Source organism: Pseudopodoces humilis, chromosome 11, assembly GCF_049639895.1.
Source record: "Pseudopodoces humilis isolate 2021_Gansu_Grassland_sample_001 chromosome 11, ASM4963989v1, whole genome shotgun sequence".
Taxonomy (NCBI): domain Eukaryota; kingdom Metazoa; phylum Chordata; class Aves; order Passeriformes; family Paridae; genus Pseudopodoces; species Pseudopodoces humilis.
Window position 1 is genome coordinate 14,907,174 of NC_142210.1, and position 26,992 is coordinate 14,934,165.

General features: G+C 42.1%; 1 protein-coding gene across 17 annotated transcripts in view; it reads right to left on the reverse strand.

Annotated features, from left to right (window-relative positions):
* LPP (LIM domain containing preferred translocation partner in lipoma) overlaps nt 1-26,992 on the reverse strand; it is a 337,428-nt gene that overhangs the window by 68,215 nt on the left and 242,221 nt on the right. For all 17 annotated transcript variants that reach the window (XM_088061257.1, XM_088061253.1, XM_088061262.1 and 14 more), the window contains one exon: nt 15,222-15,345. In XM_088061257.1, coding sequence (XP_087917383.1) covers nt 15,222-15,345 — 124 coding nt within the window. The remainder of the gene's footprint in view (nt 1-15,221; nt 15,346-26,992) is intronic.

Consider the following 26,992-nt stretch of genomic DNA (forward strand, 5'->3'; position numbering starts at 1 on the left):
TGGGGTACAGCTCTGTGGTGTTAGGCGCAGGACAAAGAGCAAACAATGTCCCCTGTCCCAAAGACTTTCATCTCCAACTATATCCATGTTGTACAAGGGCATTTCAAACCACTTCTGTCCCCCTGCCCAGCCAATCCATTTCATAAGCCCAGGATAGGCACCATCAGTGTGTTAAGAAGACTCAAGCCCAGCCAAAAATCACATTATGGCTGGGCATGAATGACTCAATTCACTCTTCCATAGCCTGACTGTGCTCCAGCTGGTATTCTGCAGCTTGTCTCTGCCTTGTGGCATCACTGGGAAGGTGGTGGCATGAGCTGATTTTTACCAAAGGCTCTGTTCAGTGGTGAAGATGAAATTGCCTGAATAATGGCAAAGTTTTGAGTCAGAGATGCTTCCTGTGCCATTGGCTCTGGCCTACCAACCTGGAATGCCTCCTGCATGCTTGCCTGAGGAAAAACATCTGACAAATCCCAAAAAGCAGGAAGGGAACCTATCTCTGCACTGCCAAAAGTGAAAAAGAAAAAAAAAAAAAGAAGAAAAAAAAAAAAATGAAGAGAGACTGAATCTGACAAAGAGTAGTGTCCTGAACAAATGGCAGCTCTCATAGACCCAACAATGTTAAGGCCTGAGGTTTTCAAAGGTGCCTGGCTGTATGAGAAGATGTCACACTGAATTTCAACCAGCACCTCATTTATTTCAGGTCTTTTGAAAACCCTGCCTTTCACAATCCGGCACCAGCCCAAAGCTTCCTTGCTGTTTTGAAACATGCGCTGTCTGTGTGTTGACAGCAGCCCTGCCATAAATCACATCCCTCAGGCACTGGAAACCACCTCACCTGTATGGCGAGCATCCACTGTTCCTTGCAATGAATTCCATCACTCCAAATTTCTCAGTAGCTGGAATCAATTAATGCTGGGTTTTTTTCCTCATTAAAGCAACCTACTAGACAGAGGTTTCCTTCTTCACCCCAAAATCTGAGACCTTTCCAACCAGGCACAAGGTCCAATATTTGTTTACTCTCTTGGACAAATAACAGGAACTTTACAACCTGGGATGGACAAGTACTATGAATCTGCAGGGGACATTCAATATTTGTTCCTATTCAGAATGACCACACATGTCATAATCTTAAAATGTGACATAGGTATTGAAAGCAAAAGTCCTTTAAAAATGTCATTTGATGTTGGTGACACCATATTTATTAGACTGATGTAATTCAGCAATAATAACTATAATTCTGCTCCTCCTTTGGGTTATGGGACCTGCTTTTACTGGCCAAGGTAGATGGAAAGTAATACTGATAACTCTCTAAATTTGAGAACAACATCCCAGTGGCAACATGCTTCATCTGGAGTCTGTGATGGAGTACTCATATCAGCTATCCACAGATCATTATGCTCACCTGATTGCCACATTGTCAGAGCTTGCTGTTTAAGGATATCAAAGTTTTCTTGCTTGGCCTCCATCACAAGTGAATTAGTGCAAAATATGAGATATATATTTATAACAATTATTATTTTATTTAAAGAAAGTATGTGGAAATCCATCTGCACAATTGTATGTGTCACTCTCACACATCCTACTGCTTTTGATTTAAAATTAGCAAGGCTTAAAAAATAATAAGTTAAAAAAACCTCACACCATAAAGCCAAGCTCTTTAGTGGCATTAAGTCTGATCTGTTTGAGGTGGTGGTTTTGACTGTAGGGCCTGTTGACTAACAGGAGGAGACACAAGAATTGTGGGTACTGATCTATTTATCATGATTAAAGACCTTCCTGACATTTCACCTCAAGTTCTCTATGAGAAGGCTCTGATGTTGACCGGCATTTACAAAGGCATGCTCAAAGTACTATTCATCACTCATCCTAGTACTACTAAGATGGAAGATTCTTCCTGAATTGGCTTCCACATGAAGGGCACCAATCCCTGTCTCCTGAACTATTCACACAACTCATGACCTGAAAATTTTGTGCCAATGGAAACTGAAACCACAAAAGCTTTCCCTCCCTCCCACGGCTGAGCCAATCAGAAAGGACTGATTCAATATCCAGAGCTCATGATGAGTTCTGCCAGTCCAATGCCCTTGAGCAGGCATTAGAAAAGGCCATCATCAGCAGGGATTGTGTTTGCCAAAAACTTGGAGTTGGAAAACGTCCTGAACGTGCCGTACCAGTGACAGCAACTCTGTATGAGCAAAGTTGGCAAAACGCTGTGCTCTGAACTTTCAGGGCTCTTTACTGGTTTCCTACATTCATAGGAGTTCACTGTGAAAATAGTAAAGGTGTCCAATCCTCATTAAACTCTTTGGTGTGACAGTAGGGAAAACTGATGGACTTGTTTACATGTGATACTCAGAATCACTTGAAATCCACTAGACTTCCAAATTCAGATCTGAGGTAAATGTAGAGACAGTTTATACCAAGCCTGATTTTAGCTGATGTAAACTTAGTCAACTTCTTTTGAATTTATATGACCAAACCCAGAAAGCCAACAGTGGTTTAAGTCAGTTGGTTTCCATTGGCAAATAAAATGATGCAGCTTTATTATGTTGACAAAGTCAGACGTGATGGGTAGGTCAGAGAAGATATTATTCCCACCCCAGCATAAGAAAAAGGTGTGGGAGACTTTTGTCCCAATGGAAAGCTACAACTTACAAAAGCCTTCAAAACAGAACCTTTTGGGACTTCAAACAGTTTAGAAATTTCTTTCATTGTTTTCCATTGTTCTAAGCATCCCTGCACAGATGAGGACCTACAAAACAAAATGCATTATGTAGCTTGTGGGAAGTCTATAACCATTATTCTAGACCAGATAACTCCAGAAGAGTCTGAGATAAGCTTCAGATCCATGTCCAAACTTTAGAACACCTGCAAAAAAGCCTTAGTTCCAGTATTGCTTCATGAGAAAGTCAAAGGAACCTCACAATAGCAAAAAAAAAGAGAGAGACTGGCATTTTGGAAATCTCAGACTAAAGTCTTACAAGCTCCTTTTCATGCAGATGAGCCCTGTCTGAGGTATTAAGGGTCATCATGTGATATTCCCAGCTAAGAGTGACACAAAATTAGTAAATTTCCATGGGGAAACAATATTAATATTTCATTTTACAGTCACATTTGTGCTGTATATTGTTCTGATCCCTCTTGTCCCCAGAGCACTAGAATGAAGCTACTGCACACACTGATGTCCTGGGAGTTTAGGCAGTATTTATTCAGTCAGACTGATTTTACTGTAGCCAAGCTGATGTCAGTTGCAGCTTTTTCTAGTCACCCTGCTGAGATGTGAGCCACCATGTGCCACAATCAGACCATGCTCCAAAACATCATTCTGTGAAATTTTTGCTCTTTTGAACAAATAGTTCTGCAATTTCCCTAGGCCAGAACAGCTCTTGTATCAGACATTTGCTGGATGCACACCATTCCTACATGCTACCTAACAGCTGTTACTCACAGTACAGGACTTCTGTCACTTACAAAGGACTCAAGGCCACAGGTCAGTCACCTTGTCTTCCCTGAGAATTGTGCCACATAGGTCAACAGGCAGCAAGGCAGCAAGACTGTGAGTGCACACCTTGCAGTTGTACAAAACGGAAGCAGAGTCTGTAGACTTGACACAGCTTAGTTATGGCTCCTCATCCAATGTCCTGCTGTAATCAGAACAAAGAAATAACAGAAAACCCACCTAGGTCAAGACTAATTGGCTTTCTGTGAAATATTGTTTTTGTTTAAAAGACCACAAAACTTGGATCAATGGGCCTTACAAACAAGAAACCCTTTACTCATGACCAGGCATGACCAGAGCTAGTGCAGGGCACAGATCTCCAACCCCAGAGCAGCAATGTCACTCTGGACTGTTTGGGGGTGGCCTCTTTTCCAAAGCTTGTCTCTGACCCTCCTGCTGATGCTCCTAAAACTTGCATTATCAATGCATTTTTCTTGCCTAAGCCCTCAAGAAAATATGTGACTCTTGCCTGTGTGACTGAACAGAGCAGTTTTCATTCCTCACTCAATTTAGAGACAGCAGGGCAGCAAGAGACCGAAAGAGTCCAAATGACAAGCTTTCACTAGGAGCTGGCCATGTAACTGGCACAGGCCTTGTGGCTCTCCTCAGCCGCCTTTCTGACAGAGGATACCATGGAGATGGCAATGCACCAGCTGTGCACATCTGCAGTGCACATGCTCCACTTCCTTCACCTTCTGAATTCTGCCTGTGAAGAAACAGTAGAAATAAATCTGACCAAAAGAAACCTCCATTTTTCACTCTCCTCCCCTTTTAGTTGCCGTGCACAGAAATTGAGTATACATAGGATAAGACGTTACAGTAGTCTTAGCATCAGTAGTGGCCTAATGGAACTACACAAGCACGGCACACTGAAGCCTGTGCTTTGTCATTTTATCTTTAGAAGAAGACAATGATTTTAGGCATATACAGATAAAAGATGGAATATTTTAAAATTTCCCACCCGAACAGCCACTGTTATTGTAGCCATACCTTCCCCAGTCCTGCCCTTCCACTCTACCCTACCCTTCTCCCTCCACTAAACAAGACACATCAGATTTGCCAGTGTTGGAGAGTCACACTTCACATGACCCATGTAAACATCAAAAGCTGGATCAGTTGATGTGAGATGTTGAGACGGAGAATGGGAACGAAAGGACCACCATTAGAATCAGACTCCAGGTAGTATCCTGCATTATATATATATATATATGTGTGTGTGTATGTACACACACACGTATTTATTTATTTATAAATTTTAGGATTCTCACTAATTTTAGCCATGGAACAGAAATGAGAAGCAGCTGCCCAGCTCATGGAGATGACAACAAGAACACATAACCAGAATTAGCTCCACGTTGGCAGTGACAATCGCTAGGACTTTGCTGTCCAGAAGAGCTGGCTTCTGCACAGCATAAAGGACCCACATCAGAGTCCTTTCAAATGCCTCCCTCCAGCTCAGCCAGACACAATTCCTTAGCTCATGTGATCACAAACTCTGCACTAAAAGGTGTGGAAAGTCAATATTGCCATGTCCCAGCCATTCATCAACACAAGTGAAAATTCAAGGTAAAAGGCTTCAGACTTTCTGCAGTTTTTTTGACAGTCACATGCTGAAGCATTTCACGGCAAGCACATCATGAGGAAATAGAGACATTTAAAAAGCTGGGGTTTTTTCAAGTGTAATTTTAAGTGACAACAAAAGCAACTAAAACCCCCACAAAAAGTATCCCTTCTTTCAATCTGCACTCACAAAGAATGCAGCACATCATCTGCCCAGCCTGCCCCTGACAGTAGAGACAGAATCAGAACATGTACTGAGCAGACAGTAAGTTATTAACCTCTCAAGATATTGTCTGGAACGAGAATTTGTTGAGGAAATTGTATATTAAAGTTCAACACTGTTGATAACTGAACACTGGTTCACAGCTTTAAACAGCTTAGCATGGCTGGGACAGTGATTTGGAAGGACCTACAAAACAAAACAATAAATTTCCCACATCCAGCTGTCTTTAGGAGTGCTTTAGGCTGTGGAAGACGGTTGTACCCATACTCCTAAACTCTCAACAAAGGGGTCTGCTATTGCCATGGTGTTTTACTGAACTACTTGTGTTCAATGGGGAGATATATTTTGTCAACCGTCAGAACTCCTGTCACTACCTGTGCTGTCCCCTTTTGACCCTGGTGCTGTGAACACAGTTTTTCAGAGGTTTGGCTCTTAGCTCACACTTCCAGAAGTAATTATTTCTACATCTCTGTGCATGTCTTGGCAGACACACAAGGAAAAAAAAGCAAAAAAAAAAGCGAATGAGCAAGTTCCTAAATGAAAGCTGGTGACAAGGTATCAGATGTAGTCTCCCATATCCGCTTTGCACCCACAGAGATCCTATTGCTATCGACATTGTTTCCCTCAATGGGGCTGGCTTGGCAGGGCCATGGGACAGGCACAGTGCTTTGCCACTCTCTCCTGCTCAGCTGACACAATCTGCGCTGGCACAGTCCAGGCAGGGGACATCTCAAATGCAGGTTTCACAAATCAAAACAGGTTTGCTCTTGGCTGCTTGTAGCATCCCAAATGTCTGCCAGGGCTGGCTTCTCGTGATCTGCCTGCCAGTTTGAGATGACAGTCTCCTGACTTTTGAGCAGCAGGTGTGACCTTGGCTTGTAGCCAGAGACATGAAAACATGTGTTCATGACATGGCATGATGAACAGCAAGGTGCTTTTGGAAACATGAAAACAGTGCAACTTACTAAAACCAGCAGGAAAGTTTGGCTACTTTTGATTCTTTTCATTCTTTTAATCCTCCCCTACCTCTCTGCACCACTGAGAATCACTCTGTATTGATTATGCTGACACTGACAGCAGAGCTGGAATTTTTTTTTTTGCATCTCAGATGAGAAAGTGGGTTATGATTCATCTCACAGAATCTGAGTCAAAGCAATTCCTTATAAAAAAATCAAACAGTTTTGATGCATTTCCATCAGAAGAGAAGAGGCTGGAGAACACTCAGCAAATGAGAGTCCTGTTTAATTCTTTTTAACACATTTCACTCTCAGAAAAAAATCTGTCCTTTTCCCCCACTGGAAATAACTCATTTTGAGTTAAAGACACTAAAATACCTCCAAAAGCTACTAGCAAAAGACAAACCGCCCCATCAAAAAAGACAGCATGAGACAAATGCCACCAGAAGAAGAAATAACAAATGCCACACTGTGCCCCACTTTGGTAGAACAGTGATTGCCAGAGTGGAAAGTAACAGATTACTATGGTGAATTATCAATTTTCCTAATAGCCTTAAGCTATCTAAATGCTGAAGTGTGATAACATTAGTAGGTACATTACATTAACAGCAGTTAAAATGATCAAGTGTGATCCTGGAGCACATTTTCCCCCCCTTTCTTGTTTTCATAGCCTTGTTAGTAACCCTGGAAAATAGAGCTTCTGCTCTGCATGCTGGGAAAAGCCTTCAGACTGGTTGTGATTTCTTATCAGACGAGGCTCACAAGTCCATTTTGGTTGATTTTCACATAAAATAAAGAGTGTGGCCGCAGCTTTGGGTAAGGCATGGAAATTGAAGGAATTCTAGGCTCAATTCCCACTTTGCTGCTGGATCTCAGCATGACTCTGGGTGAGTCATCTTAACTCTGCCAGTCAGCCTCTCGTTTGTAAATTAGGGACAGTAATTTCCTGGTCCTTTTCAGTTTCAGAACTCCAAGGGATGCACCCTGTTCCTATTCTATGTTTAATTTGCACATAGTACAGTGTGACCACAGCCTTGGATGCCACTGCAGCACAATGAGCCATAATGGAACACGGGAGCAAACTGCAAATTTAGTGCATCCAGCTTCAGAGAACAGGTGAGCTGGTTTTGGTTTTAAAAAGCAAAGAAAGGGTTCCTTCCTGTCAGGTCATGTACACAGCTAACTTGAAACAAAGAAATTATACTGTTTTCATGTTATGGGGACAAAGATTTATCCACGAACACATGGCTGGAAGGGTTTCTAACTCCAGCTCCAAAACTGAATGCCTGTGCCTCACTTGCCAGTTTAGCTACAAGTCATGATAAAAGAATGTCTTGAGGCTTTAAACACTCCAAAGCTCTATTTGAAGTAAAAATTATTTCTATAATATTACAGTCCAGAAAAACATCTTCACCATTCATAGACACTTGCATAAACCCCCTCTCAAAATACCTGTATGTGAGAATTTAGAGCTTATGATATCCTGGATGGAGGGAACTCCTGGTTGCACTCATCTCCATAAAACAGGAGAAGTAACTTTCTCCATCCTGTATGTCCTAAACTAACAGTCCATCTTCAGCTCCTGGCCTCATCAAGGAAATTTCCAGCCAGGGGTTCTCAAGGTGCCACAATTTGTGGATTTTAATCAGGTGATACCATCCCCACAGAGAACCCCCAGGAACCAGCCAGCTCATTTCATGTGGAGCAAGAAACAGCCAGCAGGTAGGTCCCATTTTTACTTCTTAATGATCTGAGTTAGCTACAGACTAATGAACTGCAGCTGAAGACTAGATGGCTCACTATTCATTCTTCAGCCCTTTCAGTCCACAGAGAATTTACTTTACTTTCTAAGTTCACCATGAAGAAGCTGGATTGTCTTTGAACTGTTTGTCAAATTAAGGTAGAAAGATTTGGTTTGTTTCAATGTAGGACTGTTAAATATGGGGGTTGGCTAATAGCCTCATCATTGTTCAAAGGACTTTCTGAAAGAGGATGAGCTTTCCTATCCATCTGTACAGGCCCTAGCACACTAAAGGCCCTCTCACAACAAAAGAAGTATCTACCACCCTCATGGATTTTTTTTTGGTCATGGCTATATTAATTTTTAAACAAGAAGAATCATGTAGAATACAGCTGTACTTTAGAAATACACATCCCTGAATTTATCACATTTCACTCCTCTTTGAAGACAGCAGGAGATTATCAGTTTTTATTTACAAATTTTGGGATAAACCTAATTTTCACCTCTCTTTCACAGCATACAGATGACCATGGGAATCCCTTTGATAAAATGTTACTTTGGTATTCTGAACTTATTCTTCCTTAAATAACTTCTGCATCAAAAATCAGTTCTGTTTAAAAGTAAGAATATGTCTATTTTGACTGCCAGCAAGTCAAGCTAAACCAGGGAATTAAAAACACAGAAGTCATGCTGCTTTCTACCTGTTCCAGCTGGGATTTTATGACCTACAGTAACAAGGGGTAATTGTGGTTTTGATGCAAGATTTAGATCCCATCTGTGAAGAGACTGTGCTTTAGAAACACTCATGATGCCAAGTCTTCACCACTCTTGTGTGGATATGAAGAGGAAAACGTAAGGTGAGTCTACTGGCTCATGCGGGTACCAGGTGCTCAGGACTTACAGAAGTGCAACCTTCTCTCACTCCTGACTACTACATCTGCTGGATCTTCATTTAAAAGATGTGCACTCAAGCCTTTATAAGGCTAAGATCCCTGGCATAAAAAGATCTAGGTGCTTAGCATCATAAAACAGGTTTCCCAAAATTAATACAGAGTAAGTGGATAGGATCAACAGCAGGAAGAATCAAACTTCTGCATCTATTTCCAGTCTTTCAAATGCTTGAGAAGCAACTTAGACCAGCTCACAGCCTCTTGCCTTTCTCATGGCTGGAGATAAGTGCATGTAGATATGGTATATTTTGCTCTCCAACCATTCACTGGCCTTCTCTTTTTCTCTTCTTTGAAATTGTGGGCTAAAATTCACCGTCCAGGCTGCATTGAGATTACTCTTAGAAATTTATTTTACCTCAACTTGCTGTGCAAGGATGCTGGTAGGCAGAGGACTCCCCGAAGAAGCTAGACAAGGGTGGCAAGCATTGACAGAAGTGAGACTGAAGAAACAGGCTCTGAAAGCCATTTACCAAGACAATTAAAGCCCCTGGGGAGCAGAGGGAGGGTGACTCCCCTTGCGGCAGGCCACAACAGGGCCGCTGGATGTTGATGGTGCTGCACTGTCACCTCCCTGAGCAGAGGTTGCTCCCAGGCTTTGTAGCCTGTGTACAAATGCTGGAATATGGCTTGAACATATAAAAATAATGACTTGAACAACAATGGAGAAAAAGGTCCCCATTATATGTGTGTTCTTCCTGCTTTTGTGAGCAGTTACATAACAGAAAATGACTGTCGGCTCATCAGTTGTTGAAAGTCTAACCTACTATTTTCTGACCCAGATGTTGTTCAAATGAGGACAGACACCATCTTGCAGCAGAACCCCTGCCTTTAGACAAAAGACACATCACATTACATAGCAAAATTACAATGTAGTTATGCTCTTGTAGTAATAATATGCTCTTTTTAATGATAACCTTTTCAGGACAGATCTAAGAGTACAGGCAAGATATGACAACTTTCAGTTTCTTTTTCTGGTAATAATTCAGATGAAACCAAGTGGCTACTTCTGCCTCTTAGAGGCTGCTGATATGCCTGACCAAGACTGAAATGCAACACAGACCATGTTCATTTTAGAGCCTCTAGAACTGTACAGGGCTCAGAGCCATGCCAAAGGAAACAAAGACACCATGAACCAAAGGAAGTCATACTTGGACCATCCAGTGTGTCTCCTCAGCTGAACCTCCTATGGACTCTACCTATCTATCCTCTCTCCCATACATGACTTGGACTGCTACCTGCTAACCCACATCCTGACTCTCAAGAAGCAAAATCAGGGAACACATTCAGCACTGTTTGGATACCAAGTCTCAGGTCCCAGTGAAGGAATTTTAGCTTATGAAGCCAAATAGAGATGCAAAGCCAGTGATGGGAAGGGTTGGCAGAGCCTTGGCAGATTCAACAGTGGTGTCAGTTATTCTTTAATCTTAACTGTGACATGGCATCTCAAAGAACCATTGGAGATGAAGGCTTCTCCATGGGGAACACACATATGACTGCTGCTGCTAATCATCTCAAGCAAATTCAGTGAATAGGAAAAAATTAAGTTTGAAAAGGTAAAATGATCTGCCACAGGTCAAGATGTCAAGATGAGAAGTAGAAAAGAAAGTCAAGCCTCCTGTTTCTTTGGCCTTGCTCTTCAACCCAATTCTTCACCCATTGTCAAAGCCAGGGTACACAGAAAATACACATAAAAAAATCTATATATCCTGAATTATCAGCTCAGAGTTAAATCAAGATTCCTTTACTGCACAAACTGAGTATTTCCCACAGGATGATTTGAGAGAGAGCATCTCTCTTCTCCCCATGTGCATCCCTACAGCATGCTGGAACTACAAAAGGAGACTGCTACATTATCCAATACATAAAACTGGTGGTTCCTTTGGTAGCTTTGAGCATTTATGGTAAAATACCAGTGAGAGTTTCTTCCCACCAGTCAGGGAAACTGCTGTGGGGAGTGACTCAGCTGGGACATAGTCCAGAAGGCAACAGGAGATGAGGGGCCCCAATGGCACTTTTCCAGTCTTAATCAGCGCTGTCTGCACGGTGATAGAGACGGATAAGCTGCCAGAAGTAATTTCTTTCTATAAGACTTGAAACAGTGGTGCTGAACAGTTGTGATCTTTGTGTGTGTGTATTTTGTTGGGTTTTTTAAAATGTGAAATCAAGGGCTGTAATTTCCCATGGCGGCCAACAAACAATTTTGATAGTTTCATTTTAATCTCCTATAAGTATCTATTTCTCCTCCCTCAACCTTACCCAATTTCCACTCCACTAAGTATTATTTTCTCCAAACAAATCAGACATGCCTGTCTACAACAGCACATTTATCAACAGGGAGGGCTGCAATAGAGAGAAACTATCCCTACTGCACAGAGCATAAGACATTTGGGAATCCTTTCTAATAAAAAGGGATTTGATTAAAGACAGCCAACTACCACAGATCAGCACCTTAATCATCAGTAAAGAAGGAAGAGCAGCTTAGACTTAAAAGACTTTAATTTGCCAATCTGCCAAGGACTTCCCAGGAGCAGTCACTCCACAAGTTACTCCAGAGCCTACAAGGGGGTAGGAGGGGTCATACACCAAGGATTGGGGTGCTTAGACTTACTATAGTAGTGTGGTCCTAACAAAGTTAAGTTAGGCAGAATACCCAACATGCATGTTTAACTTCTAAAAATTCAGAGGAATTTTTTAAAAACTATTATGCCTAGTGATATTTCCATGCTTAAGCACTGCCTTGCCAATGGAGCTAGAGGATTTCCCAGCGACTGGATTGTGCTGCTGTGGTAATCCTGGCAAGACAAATCTTCCAGCTGCGATCTTGCTGCTCCCAAGTGTCTCCAGCATGCTGCTGCTGGCTCCCACCACACTCCCAGGCTCCCCAGGAAGGCAGTGTGATCCATGCTCTGCGGCCAACTGTGTGTGCTTGTGTGAGCAACCCCTGCCTAGAACAATTCCCCCAACTCCGAAACCACCTTCAGTGGTTTCACCTGGGAAGCTGCAGAGAGGTGCAGTGAGCACAGACTGGATGGAAGTGTTGGCTGTCCTGTTCCTCAGCTCACTGGGTATGCCAGCAGTACCAGACAGCATTTCCAGGGCAAACAGACAACTTTAGTGATTCCTACTCCTCTTCCTTCCCAAGGAACCTTCACCCTGCCCACTGCTGGGCAGATTCTGCTGACTACAGAACCAAGATGGCTTGATTGAAAACCAGAGATATGGCAAGTGAACTTGCAGAAGGAAGTTGGTTACAGAGAAGATCCCAGAGTGCTGGCGGACCAAGTAAAATGACCTTTCTCCAGCCTGACAGTTCAAATGTAATTATTATAACAAATTATTTTCATGACTTAATATAACGCCTTGCAGCTTTCTAGCAAGGTTAATTAGATTCCTCAATTCAAAACCTATGTGCTCTTAACCAACTTTTAATATGCTGAAATCCAGTTTTCTAAATTCAAACTAATAAAAGTGATTAGCTGACAGCTATCTGGTATGCTACAATTACCATGGCATTTAGACCTCAGGCATAAGATATTTAATGCAAATCAGAGTCAGTGTCTCTGCCCATTTGTCCTTTTTCGGATTATTTGATCAATGTGCCATATGAATCCCGTACAGTTCACACTACCATGCTAAACAACTAAAGAACAAGGGCGGAGATATTGGTTGAGACAGTTAACCAAAGTTGAAAGACTCTTTTTTTCCCTCCCACACTTAATTTGTTCTTTCCACATGAGCATGAAGTTACTGAAAGGCACTGGCTGACAGCTCAAGTAGAGATGGGTATTTAGTTCTGACATAGCCAGAATTAGTACAAAACTCCAGGCCTGCACTGCCATATCAGAAAGATTCATCCACTGTGACTCCAGAGACTCAGGGAGGAGCCTGGGCTGGAGCAAATCTAGGAAGATGAGGGCAGCCTACCTCTTTCACTGTACCTAAGCATAAAAAGCAGTTGTACTCCAGCATTCTGTATTTTGTTAGAAATGTTTCCAGAAGGCTGTACGGGGCATAGCATGCTTAGGGAGCTGAGGAGATGTTCAGCCCAATTCATGGTTCTTTGGCACATCAGGAATGCTAAGCCTCAGAGATGAACTTCAGTGGCACTCAGTGCAATTAGAAAATCAATCAGGTGCAGTTGGTAATTACACATGACCTGCCCAGGGTAGGACTAAGGTTGTTGCTTGATTTTTCCACCGTGCCTCATGCGTGATTATTCCATCTTTGATTATGCTACTGTTTATATAAGTAACACTGGCAACACTTCTGAATGCTCTGAAGCCTCCTTTCCATTTTGTCATCTCCTGCTGAATTAAGAGCTATTGGCATGGCATTGGTCTGACCTCCCATCTGATAGTCAAATTGATGACCTAATACTGAGAGACTTTATGTTCCCACCCTTTCAGCTATGCATCCCTTCTGGATGAAGAAACTTTGATGTACCACCCTCTCAAACAGAGCAGAGCAATCTTAGTCATACAATATTAGTCTGCAAAATCCGAGCTTTGCGGCTTCATAAATACAAGTGGTAAACAAAACTAAAGCTTCACTTCAGGAAGCAATTTCCGAGCTGTGAGGAAAATTAATCACTAGAACAGCTTATCAGGGTAGGTGGTTGACTCACCATTGCTCGAAGTTTTTAAGATAAGATTAGATCTTTTTTATTTTTTTAAAGTCATGATTCAATCATGTTTCTGGGAGAAACTGAGAGTAGGACATTTTGCAGTATAATGGCAAGGTCCTTTCTGACCTTGGAGCCTGTGAATCCTGTTTGTTTATCTGCCTACCTTCTTGGGCTAAAAGGAAAACAGGAAAAATAAATGCGCTTTGGGCCATCAGCAAAGTCCTGCCACACAGTTCTGCATTAAGAAAATTGCTGTAATCAGATCTCGTGCTTTGGGGCTTCAGCCATTTGCCTGAAGAGGGCAGGAAAAAAGTTTCTACCTCTTGCTTGCCCAGCTAATGGCCAAATACATGCTATGTTTATTTGGTTGTAGCTTCATGTTTAAAACATCAGAGTGTGAACCCAAATGGCTATGGGCAGAGATGAAGTCAAAGGCAGCAACACAGAAAATGCTCCCTGGCTATTTTCTATTCAGTTAGCCATTCCTGCTCATACCTCAGATCTCTGATAGTCATCAACTCTGATGACTATCAGTGTTTACAGAGAAGACATTTTGGTTATTAGGACACAGCCCACAGAAGGTAGAAGGTACTGATAGAGAATTGGGACTGATACTAATGCCACCTACAAGGGCAATGTTTGTTTGATGAGTACACCTTAATCTTCTCATATTATCAGATCCTTGTCACTGCAAGATCCTTGTTTGTTAGTGAAACTGTGGTCCCCACCTGCTTTTTGATTAAACCAGACCATGAAAGTTTCTTTAAGCCAGAAATGTTTCGGTCCAACCAAACTCTATAGCAAATAGATCTGGGCGCAATCTAAATGATTTTTTAAGAAATTATGAAATAAAGGAAGATAAGGAAAATAAAATGAATGGCCTGCCCCAGTCTTTAACTCTACAAACTACAGCAGTTTGTTTCATAATAACATTATTACCCAAGCCTGTAAGAAACCAAGCACACAGGCATATCCATCAATAGTGCCCGAGACTCTTGATTTCACTGCAGAGTTCAGAGGCCTTATCACCTATGTTTCATGTAAAGGCAAGATATAATTCTACACCTATAGATGCCTAAGATAATTATACCCTATACTCTTAAGAAGGAAATTAGATGCTTATTTTTTTCCAGGTAAGGAAGATGACACCGTTATGAACCAATCAGTCCAGATTTGTCATACTTGTATTTGTTGGATCGTGGGTCCCCATGTATAACCAACCTGATTGACTTAAAATGGATTTCCTTTTAATCTGTGCCAGCACACAGAAAATGAAAATCCATGCCTTGGAAGCAGAACACATTTACACTGCCAGATTTTTTTGCAGCTGCATTGAGAAGGGATGGGGCAGGCAGGCACAACAGCAACCGCACCTGAATTCAGACTGGTAGCCTGGAAGCTGGGGACAGATGGTGTGAAAATGAACCAGACACTGAAAAATTCAACTTTATATCCAGTAAGACTATAAACATACAGTGAGTGAGCATGAGATTTATGCTGAAATTACAGAGGAATTCCTATGGATGATTACACTTCCAGCCCAAGCATGGAAAGCACATCCATCAACAGTAGTTGTCACTACATTACCAGTGCAGCAGTCAGGCCTCCCATTACTGAACAACATAAATACAGAAGAGGGCCACGGACACTTGTGAGATGGCTCACCAAAGTACTCATCAGAGGGAAGATTCTCCATGTCATACAGCATTTTCTTGGTCAGATGTTCCAGCTCATCCTCAGGCCTGAAGGCAGGTGTGCTTGATGCAGGTCCAGAGCTTGGATACCCACTCTGAAAAAAAAAAGAACATCCTGTGATGTGGTATAAAAGCATTCACACACAGTAAGGGGGTATATTGGCTGTTCAGTGTTGAACTTCATTCTTTGTCTTATTTTTTTTTTTTTTTTAAGACCCAAGGGATTCAAGCAAGTAAACACCTAACTTCATGTGATGAAAACAGACTCTGGAGAACAGCCAGTGAAGTACTATATATCCTCCTAGAATGGGAAGTATCCTGTGCCCCATAATTAGATGTCTATTGGGTAGCACATAATAATAAATAAAGCAGAAGATTATTCCAAGAATAACTTGATACAATCATTCTCCAAAACTGAAAAAGGCTTTGGAAGCATTTAAGTTTGGACTTGGTGAAAGTTTCCATCACTTAACAACACAACATAAAAGACAATTGTACAGTGGTAGAGCATATGGACAAAGACAGATAACCCCAAACTGCTAGTTATGGTCTCTTCTTCTTTGTTTCGACACAAATCCTGCTGTTAACATTAGTGAGATCAAGAGCTGGTCTAAATAGTTTTGCTATTAGAGATACAAAGGTTTTAATACATGTGTAGAAACTCAGATGTCTTGGCCTTCATAAGCTAACAGCTGCATACAGTATTTGCAGCCTGTCTCAGAGAGTCTCCTCCCTGGAAAACACCCAAAGTATGGCATATTTTGAGAAATACAGAAATAGTCTTATGCCTAGAAGTTTCTTAGAAAGTTTCTAAGTTTGGTGTCCATAAGGAGAAACTCGGTCATTTCAGGATTAAAAGATGCTGACACCAGCTCTCCTTGTGTGAACTGCTTTCTTCAAAGACTTGCATATGAAAACTAACTTATTTATAAAACACATCATTTTAGTAAAGCAAATTATTTCATTGATTAATTGCTGCCTACATCAAGGATTGGACCTTTGATATGAAACAAGGAAACATTTTTTCCATGCTCCATAACTACTTAAATGGCAAGAAAATGTTATCACCGGAGAAACAATATACTGACCACTTCTAGGGACGACATCTGTCATGATGAATCTTTATGGAGCCAGTGATGTTCAACAGAGAACAGCAGCTTTAAAGCACCGTACTTCAAGAGAATTAACTAGATGCTTCCATGCTTTTTTCTTTCAGGAAAGAAGGAGATTTCAAATGAGACATCAATCAATGTAGAGAAGGCCTTAGAACAGCACTTTGCAATAAAACTTCAACCATCCAGTCCCAAAACCAAACACCTGCATCATGTTCCTGTCTCCATCACACTTACTTTTCTAGGGTCCATGCTAAGCTGTACCATCAGCCTTCTCACTTGGCCTCAGCAGGTGCCTGTACTCCCTGGAAGGGCTGGATTTGCTGTGCACACACAGTACAGCCGCTGCCCCCACTGCCTGCCTAAAATCCACACTGCAGCATAGTAGCAGCAGTTCAGAAGGGAGAGGGGTGGCATGGTCCCCTAGGGAAAAAAGTGTACCTGGAATAAGCCCCAGGCTGGATGAATTTCCCTGAAGGGCTGTGCAAAGTCTGTTTGCCACACATTTAGCCTCCTTGACTGAGAACATGGATTGGACCTAACTTACATTCAGATTTTCCCACGGATGTTTTCTTTTTTCTTTGCTTATGAATTTTTTTTCTGAACAATATTTAATGATTTTGTGCACTTCTCCAGGAATTCTAGTTGTCTAGCAGTTGTCCTGAGGAAGCTGTTGAGTATCTGGAAATGCTGAATGTCCACATACAGAGCAGTAAACTTTTTTGTACAAATGCAGCCATGCTGATGTGTTTGGGTTACCACAATTTACTTTTTCACATGGGGAGGCAGACAGTATGGTGCACCTGCATTTGCCTTCTAAATCATATAAGTGTCATCTCTGTGGGATACATAATTTTGGTATGGATAAGGCCATTTGTATGCCTAGACGTCCTAGAAGGAGGTATTTGACACAGAACACCCCGACTCCCTTGGCCAGAGCTTTGTGGCTATTTTTAGAAGGACTAGTCTACATCCACTTCTTTAGAAATAATATATAGCACAATCCTAAAAAATAAAAAATCCAAATATTCCACATAAGTCAACGTAAGACACTTAATCTTGAAACAACCTGTTTTTCCCCTTTGCTCTCTTGTTCCTAAGAGATGATCATAAATCTTGCCTGAACATATATTTTAACACAGTAAGTGTAGCCAAGGATTTATTAACTTGAGAAATCATTCTGATAACTGAGCTTCTATTCCAGTTATTGTACCTATTTCAGTTTCCATGCAGAAAAGAATGACCACTGCCATTCCATCAACAGAGACTCCTTTCCTAGACTTTGCAGGGAGAAGACAGCACGGTCTGAAGCTGATGATGGTTCCCATCCCTATTTCCCGTTAGTCATCACCAGCCTCTTCTGCTGGGCTCTGTCCACACACTCTCTGAAACACTGCCTTTACCCTTGGGCCCTGTAATAGAAATGGACCAAAACAGAAGGCACAAGCCACAGTCTGTTCACAGAAAAGAGCAGTGAGATACATGGAGCTGAAGCAATTTGCCCAGAATCACACGTGGGCTCTAAGGCAAAGATAAATCCTGCATCCAGGCTGCTGGGAGCCCTACACCTTCCAGCCTCACACACAGCCCACTGGGGCTGTACCTGGCATTGCAGACCTACACTGAACACTCTGCAACCCAAAGCCACTGCACCTGCAGGCCACCACAGCCAGGCTTTGACAGGAGGTGAGTGAAGCCTCTCCCTCTTTTCCATGCTGGCTTCACACACCTCCTGACTGGGGAGCCCTCCATAACTAATTCATAAGGACTTGGACTAGGTCCTTTAAAACTGAAGACCAAAATCTGCAGATTTTTAGTTTTGTCTGTCTCTCTCTGGTTTTGGAGGCCACACTGCCTCACACAAACAATAAATAGGCTGCTCTTGTATTTTATCTACATTGCACTTTTTCAAACCAGGCAGATTTCCTATCCAGTACCCATTGTCAGCAGAAATAACAAATACAAACCACAATGTTATGAGACACTTTAACTTATTTTGACTAAAATGCTATGCCTTTTTGACCAGCATTTAGTGTATGTGTGTGTAGCACTACTATCAGTAGTGCTAGGCACATGTTCCTCCTCCTCCCACGGCACATGCTGACTGTGTGCCTCCAGGAAAATGCATTTCATGCATATGAACATGCTGTTTGCTGGGACATGAATACATACAAACACAAAGAGGCAAGTGTATCCTTAGTCCAATATAAAATGCTTGTTTCAGCAAAACAGTTTCCTTCCTCCTCCTTTGTTAGGTCAGGGTAAAAATATAACTCTGGCTTTCCTTACAAAACAGAGTTGTGGTGTTGTTGTTTATACTGAACTTCCTCTATTTTCTCCTGATCTGTACAATAATCAAGGCTGTCTAGAAATCCAATTTGCTGTCTGATCTACCAGTTAACTTCACACATTCTCTTTTCTCCATGATGCCTCAATGCACACAAATATCCACTCCCTTAGCTAGACACAGCTCAAAGAAAGGGACTGCATTGACTTGCAGACCCCGAGCACCACTCTGTCTTGCTAACCACAGAAGCATCAGGGATGATAAACTGAGCCACGAAAATGGAAAAGAGCTCAGCAAAAAGCTGGCAGGAGTGACTATGCTTTGGAAGCACAGGCACCTGAGTGCCTCCTTTGCTACTGTCATCAAACAGCGAGCCACTTGAGGAAAGAGAAGATTGCAGGAGCAAGCTGAGGAAGAGGAGAGGATTGCAGTAGCATGTGTAGATGCAGAAGCATTCCTAAATAAACACTGTCCTGCATACTTAGTTGGGATGTTAAGGAAAACACCAGCACTTCCAGGGTTAAGCCCTGTAGCAGAAAGTATCTTCATGTTACAAAGGAAATGAACTAATTGCTTGTGTCACTATCAAAATGCTGCAACATCTGGCTCATCTTCCTTATTAAAGTTCAGTTCCTGAAAAGCCAGGTCAAAAGAAGCAGTCGTGTGGAATCACTGCATAATTATCTTGGTACACAAAGCTGATAGTTGTTTCAGTGTTTCCCTGGCACATGTTTTCTACTCCAGACCTGCCTCAGATGTAAGGGCTGCCCAGAAAAGGGACCTCTGCAGTCAGTGTGGTTCATTGACCAACAAGAACTTTTCCCATCCCCACAAAAGACTTTATCCATATGGGTAAAAACTGCAGCGCAAACTCTGCAAAGATATCTGAGGATGATACTGTGATTAAGGCACAACCATTCAGAATACACTGTATGTGGTCATTTTTCTTGTCCATTTGCAAACATTGTAGAAGAAGCTGCTTCTCTCTGGAAGAAAATAACTTCAATTATGTGTTTTCAGTTACAGAAACGTGGAAATGATCTTCTTTTCAGAAGGTAGAATTAGCTGAATATGGAATTGAAAGGCAGCCAGAAACATCTTTCACTGATAGTTACGTTCTCTTCATTTTTTTCCTCCTGCTTCAACTGCATAAAGTTAGTCCTTTCACTTCACTCACCAAAACTAATTGCCAGTTAAAAAGTAAGGCAGCACAATTTTTCTTGTTCAATGGTTTGACAAAGACCACATTTTTAAAAGAAGTTATTGACTGTCCAAAACAATCACAAACTTTCAGAGCAAGAAATCCAGCATAGTGCCATATCTCTCATGAGTTGTGCTCCCAAGGAAGTATCAAGATTGCCTGCAGCTGTAATTCAGTTTATAATTAAGGCCAACTCTTACAGAGGAGATGCATTAGAAAAAAATATTTTTATTCTTGATTTATTTTCCCAGTGAAAGGTTACAGCTGCCAGAGTACATAAAGATTCCTGAAAAGAGGATTCTGCCTGGAATCTTTGCAAGCTTGCACGTTCCTGGGTTTACTCCTGGTCAGAGGAGAGCTCATCCAGATCCTCTGAAGAAGCTGCCCTGCATGAGGAGATACCCACTGAGAGCCAGTGCCCTCCAGCCCACTCCAGAAGACCAAAATTTCAAGTGTTGGGCTACCAGGAGAGAAGACTCTTCTGGGACATGCCAGAGTGGAACAAGCTGCTGGTTCCCTCACCACCTACCTGTCCTACCACCCCACAGCAAATCAGCAGCACACAATGTGCAGTTCTGCCAACAGAGCCCTCATTTGTTTAACACTGCCTGGCTTTGAAATAGGACAGTTTTGTAACTGCTTCAAAGCTCTAGAGGATATTTTTCTTTATTTTTAAACTTCATTATTGCAACTGTATCCTCACTTAGCTATCCATGCACATTGCCTGTCCTAATCCTGCTAAGCTCTTAGTTTCAGTGATCTCGTGGCATTAAGCTACACAGAATTTGAGTAATAATAACAATAAAAGTATTTTCCTGTTTTAACTTCACAGCCTGCAATTTTGCATAATTGTCTCATTTTTTTACACTGTGAAACTGGGATGCAGACAAATTCAGTATCTTATCGATAGCTTTAAAAGATTGTAGAGCCAGAATGCAAAATCACTATAGAATTTAGAGGTTTGCTGGACTTCTGAAAATCAGGCTGCTCATACAGATGTCTATTTTGACTCACCAGAGCACAGCTTCTAGCTTACAGTTACGAACCCAAAATCTTGGTCTTTGTGTACTGACGCTGAATTCAACAGGCTGACCATATGTGCATCCTACTTACTCTGTAAAATGGGTTTAACAATATTTCTGTCTTAAATAATCAGTGCTGCAGAGCTGTTCAAGCTTCTGTGATATAAGTGACTACACAGAGACAGAGCCTTTCATTAAACCTCAAGCACAGTAACAAATGAACATGACTGTTTTGTCCTTGGATTGTTTTATGCTATTATATGTAAACAGACTAAGTAGCTTTTCTTGCTCTTCTTCATATTCTCAGTAATGTTTTGAATCTGGAAGGGCTGGTTATTTTTGCTAGGTATTATAAAAACTGGATACTCTGTAAACACCACCATCTGCTTCTGGCTTCTGCACTGAGCATGACTGTGTTAAATGACACCTTCCACTGCTATTCTAGCGAATCCTTGCTTCTGCTGGACATTATGGACTGTTTATATATTCAGGGTTAACAGCAGATGTGCAAGATTTTTATGGAGCAACATTGACCATTTCTCATTATAAAATACAAAGCAGTGGCTGGTTCTCCAAGTAATAAATTTTTTACATGTTATGTCAGGAAACAGCAGATTTAAGCTATATTTCACATATAAAATACTACATTTCAATGTCCCATTGGTGCTTAAATGTATATGCAGAAACAAATGCAGCAGTGCCTGATATTGCCTGGGGCCTCTTGACCCTATCATTACACAAATATGCTTTACTTGTTAAGGCTTATCTCATGTGAAAAGGGGAACAGGCTGTTTGGTTTTGTGTTTTTCCATTAATCCCACTTATTTTGGTAACAGACATTTTAGGTACCTTAAAATAAAGCCAAGAACTCAAGGAACAGCTGGATGGTACTACTTGAGAGAGAATGAGCCACCATTATTACACCCATATGCAAATAAAGAGACTGTACCATTTAGCCCTATGTTGTTGTCTGGAAGAGCTCAGTCTGCTCCATAAAATTACATCAGGAGGTCCTATGCTTACTCATCTATTTGTTTCAAGATCAAAGGCTTTATTCTGCTCTAAGCTGCTTGCCTTGCCACATCTCTCTGGGCACAGAGTAAAGCACTCTCTCACTCCCATGGATCATCACCAGCAGTAAAGACCCTACAGGCTGCTTATCAACTCCCTTTGTCCTCCCATCTTAATACTGTGGGTTTCCAGGATGGCCTTCAAAGTACTAATTAATTAAGCATTGTATTTACTGTGACCAACAGGTCAAAATCTCCATTTCAGAGTAGGAGCCATAAGCTTCCATAGGAGATAACAGTCTCACAGCTTTGATCCTGAGCTGCACAGCAAACTGCCGTACAAGAGTTTAAATTAACTTCTTGACAACTTGGTTATAGATCCTGGGGTGCACAGTGCATCTAGGACTCCTTGCTTGGGCAGGTGATGAGCCTCAAGACCTGTACAGGGCTCCCTTGTGCCAGTCCAAGGTGGCACTACTGAGAGACATCAAGCTGTGGGGGGCTCCAGTGGTAGTGACTGGCACTCCAAGGGCTCATGGTCTTACCACCAACCAAGCCATATCCCCATCTAATACAATAAGCACAGAGGCAAACCTAATAAAAATGGGAATGCTTCAATATTCTTATTGATGAAAAGAGATCTGTTTGCTGACACAGTACTCAACTCGCCCAGATGAGACGACTGAAAGAAGCACCTTCCTTCCAAAGCACCCTTAAAATCCAATGAAATACTTGAGCCTTCTTAAGTTTTTCATTGGCAAAGCCCTTCAGAAGGGCAGAGCTGAAGAGTTTCCACAGCCACTGAGGGGTGCCACGGCATGACGGGCTCACACAGGTGTCCGGCGCGGTGACCGCAGCGCACAGGGAGCTCCCCAGCACTCCTCACCACCATTCAGCCCAGAGCTGGGGCTGGAGCCAGCCCCTCTGCACCAGCACCACCTGCCCTGCGGTTCAGCTTCGGCACCCAGTGAAAAAACAGGCGGCCCCAGCTGCGGGGCCTCAGCAGGTAACAAAACCAGAAGTGCCCGGGCATCGCTTGTGTCAAAAGAAAAATAAATCTCACCATTTTAATGGTACTAATTTTGCTTGTGAAACTTGCATTCATACTGTATTAACAGTTTAAATATAGCTTTTTTGCCAGAAGCCTGAATAGGCTAGAAAAGATACTTAAAATATGCAAATTGTGTTTCTGTTTTAATACACAAAGAAACCTAAAATCACATCACTTTCCATCACCAAGACAGGTTTTAATATAAGGTTTTTTCATGTGAAAACTGTAACAGCAAACAAATGGTTAACCAAGTGTGTTTAACCCACTATCTGTATTCTCACTTTTAGTCAACTGTGACATGGGCCATTACACTTCCCAGGACACCAATGACTTAAATGAAGACTACATATTTTGCTTAACATTAAAAGATTATATATATAAATTACAGTAAAAGAAAGGCTTCTCAGACTGGAGTGGGTGCTTGGTTCAATTTCCATAGCATTGGAGGATAGGATTCCTGAGTTTTATCCTCAGCAATATTCTTAACTAGTCTGATCCTGCACCCCGCTGTTAAAAATGGTGTTCATAATGCTTGGCTGTCTCCAGAGAGTTTGAGAGGCTCAATGAACTCTTCATTACAAAATGCTTTGAGATCCTTGAATTAAAGATGCTGAATGAGTACAAATCATGACTATTATTAATTACCTTTCCTAGCCAAAATTGTGCCTCCTTTCACTCACATGTGCCTACATTTTCTCTTTTAATATTTTAACATCTTCAGAACAGACACTGGTCTCCTAGCATGCCCTGAGTGGTCTTGTATAAATAAAAGTGATACAAATAATATTTGAAGAATCAATAGTGTGACAATAGCAAATTTCATTCCTGATGGATTCAGAAGCTTCTTCCTTATTTCACAACTGGAAGACTTCTCCATTTCACTCATGTTCCAATCCCAGAATCACCTGTTCTCTTTTCCTTATGTGTAGCTGCTTTCATTCTAAGAGCTTTCCTGTTTTTCCTTTAAATTTGCACAGGCCATGTTTCTTGAAGAGGTTACTGGAGGGTGCCAACCCATTTTAACAAAATGAGCACAAGTTCCTTTGGAAAGAAAATTGTGAGCTCCAAACATGTCAGAGAGTGTAAGCATTGAGTACAATCCTTCATTTGACTTTGAGTCTCTCATAAACTGAGGCAGGAAAAAGGAGGCAGAAATTGAAGAGACAGTTCAGACATCTGGATTCTGCTCAGGCTATCTTATTGTGTTCACCTCTTGACCAAGGTGTGCTTCAAGGGTGACAAAAAAATTTCAAAGTGACACCTTTTCCAGTGACGCAAGAGAAAAAAGAACTTGCAAATAATAATGAGAAGACTGCTACTCATTGAAGCCAGAGGGAGATCTCATTTGCTTGCACCTCCAGGTGTTGTGGTGAAAGACTGTAGAGAAGATTATTTAAAGGATACCAACACAGCTCAAGACATATGTAAGCATTAAAGATCAGAATTCACCTCACCTCTACCTCAATTAAAGCATCTCTATATTTTATACCATCTATATGGATGGTTTTGTTGCTGAATTGCTTTATTGACCTTTAAGAGACTGAGGCTTTACTGCATTTAAACTAATTCTCCTCATGAAGAGCCCTCTGCAGGTATCTGTAGGTCACCTGGATCTCAGCTCAGTCATCTAACACCCCATCAAGTACCATCTGCAAACATATGTTATTTAATTCATGAGGAGCAATCGCCCTGCCCGTGTTGAGCAGACCACACAGCAAGCCCTGGCCTCTCTATCTCCAGGCCAAGAGGACAACGGCCCCTTTACAAAATGACCAGGCTGGAGCTGGTCATCAGTGGTGATTAAAAAGTTAGAGAACTCTTCACCTTCTGTTATATGGAGGTCCCCACCAAAAGCAGGCAGTTTGCTCACAGAACTGATGCTGCTCACTCATGTGACAGTCTGGGGAAGGGTTTGGCAGCTGGCTCACCCACGGGGCATTACCTGCACTTGCAGGTGCTACTGTGATGCTGAGCAACAACAGGCAGAGGACAAGACAACACTGGCAGTAAGCAGAGGGGTGGTGAAATTAAACAGTGCCATCAGCAGCAGAGGGAGAGAAAGAAGAGACAGGAAAAGAAGGGTGAAAGAGTGTAAGGCTACAGCCTCAAGTGAGTGTCACCTTGATAGCCTAAGCACTGTTACTTTAGAAGAGACTTGTACATGTTTCACTACCAATTACCTCAGGATAATCAGAAATCATATTTTCAGGACAAAGCAGTGCCAAATTCTATACTGCACTTGGAAGAAAAAGGCCAGGGTAAATGCCTGTCATCTAGATTATAATTTATTTCACCCAATGTACTTACAAAAATGATCTCTCATTTGGCTCACAGCAGTAGAAATTTCTCAACAAAGTCATAATTCTCCTGTAATAGGGTCCAGGGCAGTAAAGTATTACTCAAATAAAAACTCCAAGTCTCCCTAGAAAAACTATCCCTGCTCAGGAATTTCCCACAATCACAAGGGAGGGGAGCTGAGAAAAGAGCAGCAAGAGAAGAGGAATGATTTTTCCTCAGAGAGAACCACAGGCTAAAGACCCAGCATATCCCAACTGGTGGCCAAATCATGGCAGGGAGGCAAACAAGCAGGGGTTATGGGCTATCAAAAAATGCTGCAGGAAGTTTCACCATGACTATCCAGTATTCAAAGGGTCTCAAACTTTTCCTTGCAACCTGCTGGAACAGGAGTGAGTTGGCTATTCTGTTCCTGTTGTGGATCCTATGAATTCTGCTTGTGCAGAGGGCAGGAGATGGCCCTTGGAGAAGAGCCCCAGGAACAGGGAGGTGAAGGTCAGATCTGGAATGAGGGCTCTGACAACATGAGGAGGAACAAGTAGGGAAGGAGACAGGAGAAAGAGCAAGTTAGCATTTAGCAACATAAATACAGCAATTAAAAACAGAAGAACTATAACAGCAAGAGAGAAGTACTGGTAGAAAGAGGGGAAAACCATTCAGAAGGCAACATGCAGTAAGTGATTTGAGCCAGAGCCCAGCATCAAAGGGGAGGATGGGATGAGGCAGAGAGAAAGGAGAAGAAAGTGCAGCCTGGCTAGGAGCTTCCAGAGCTGGCAAGAGTCCATAAAGAGAGGGCATATGGAGATATGCACCCACCACACACAGAGTGGCTTAGGGAAGTGCAAAGGAACTGTATGAAATGGAAAGATGGACTAATAGCACCCTCAGAGCAGGGAACAAGCAGGAATGCAAGACCACAGGAGAGGCATCAGTGTCAGCTGATTTTACTGAATAATTTCCTATGTACAGGAACTATCTAGTGCTAACAAAATCCAGCTTTTTCAGTCTCTGGGATTGGTCACATTCTTCCAGACCCGTGTGTGTGTGTGTGTGTGTGTGTGTGTGTGTGTGTGTGTGTGTGTGTGTGTCTGTGTGTGTGTGCGTCTGTGTCTGCGTCTGCGTCTGTGTCTGTGTGTCTGTGTTTGATGGGACAACATGCACCCAGGGCAGAACACTACACCCCCAGTGTCACTTTTGATTCCCTCATCGAAGTGGTATGTGGGGTTTCAATGTCAATGATCCTCCATTCCACTTCCCCTACCACATGTAGTGTGTGATCCTACATTTGTCACAGGAATGCTTTCCAGCCAAACAGAAAACTACTTTTATGGCCTTGATGCTTAATGGCCATAAATGCATAGGGGCTTGTGCTGTGGGGATTGTGCTGTGTGCTACAGAAGTACCTATGGAATAAAGGGCAAGGAGAAGGAAATTTGCTTGGCACTGGAGCCAGAAGGGAATAGATTCCCTAGATTCAGAGCTTTTCAACTGCTTTTCCTTATCCTCTGCTTTCTCATCAGCCTCTCAAAAAGCCCCAGGATCTTGGCAGCCAAACCAGGCTGTGCACTAAGGAAGGGAATCTAACTTCCCCAGCTGCAGCCTCTAAGGCTGCCGCCATCCTGAGGGCACAGTCACAGTACTGACATACAGACCTAATGATCTACACTGTTCAAGGCATCAAATGCTTGAAGAAACTCACCCTGCTCCGAAGGCCACGCTCAAGCTGTATTTCTGTGCCGTCTTTTGTGTGAGGCTGGGACTAAC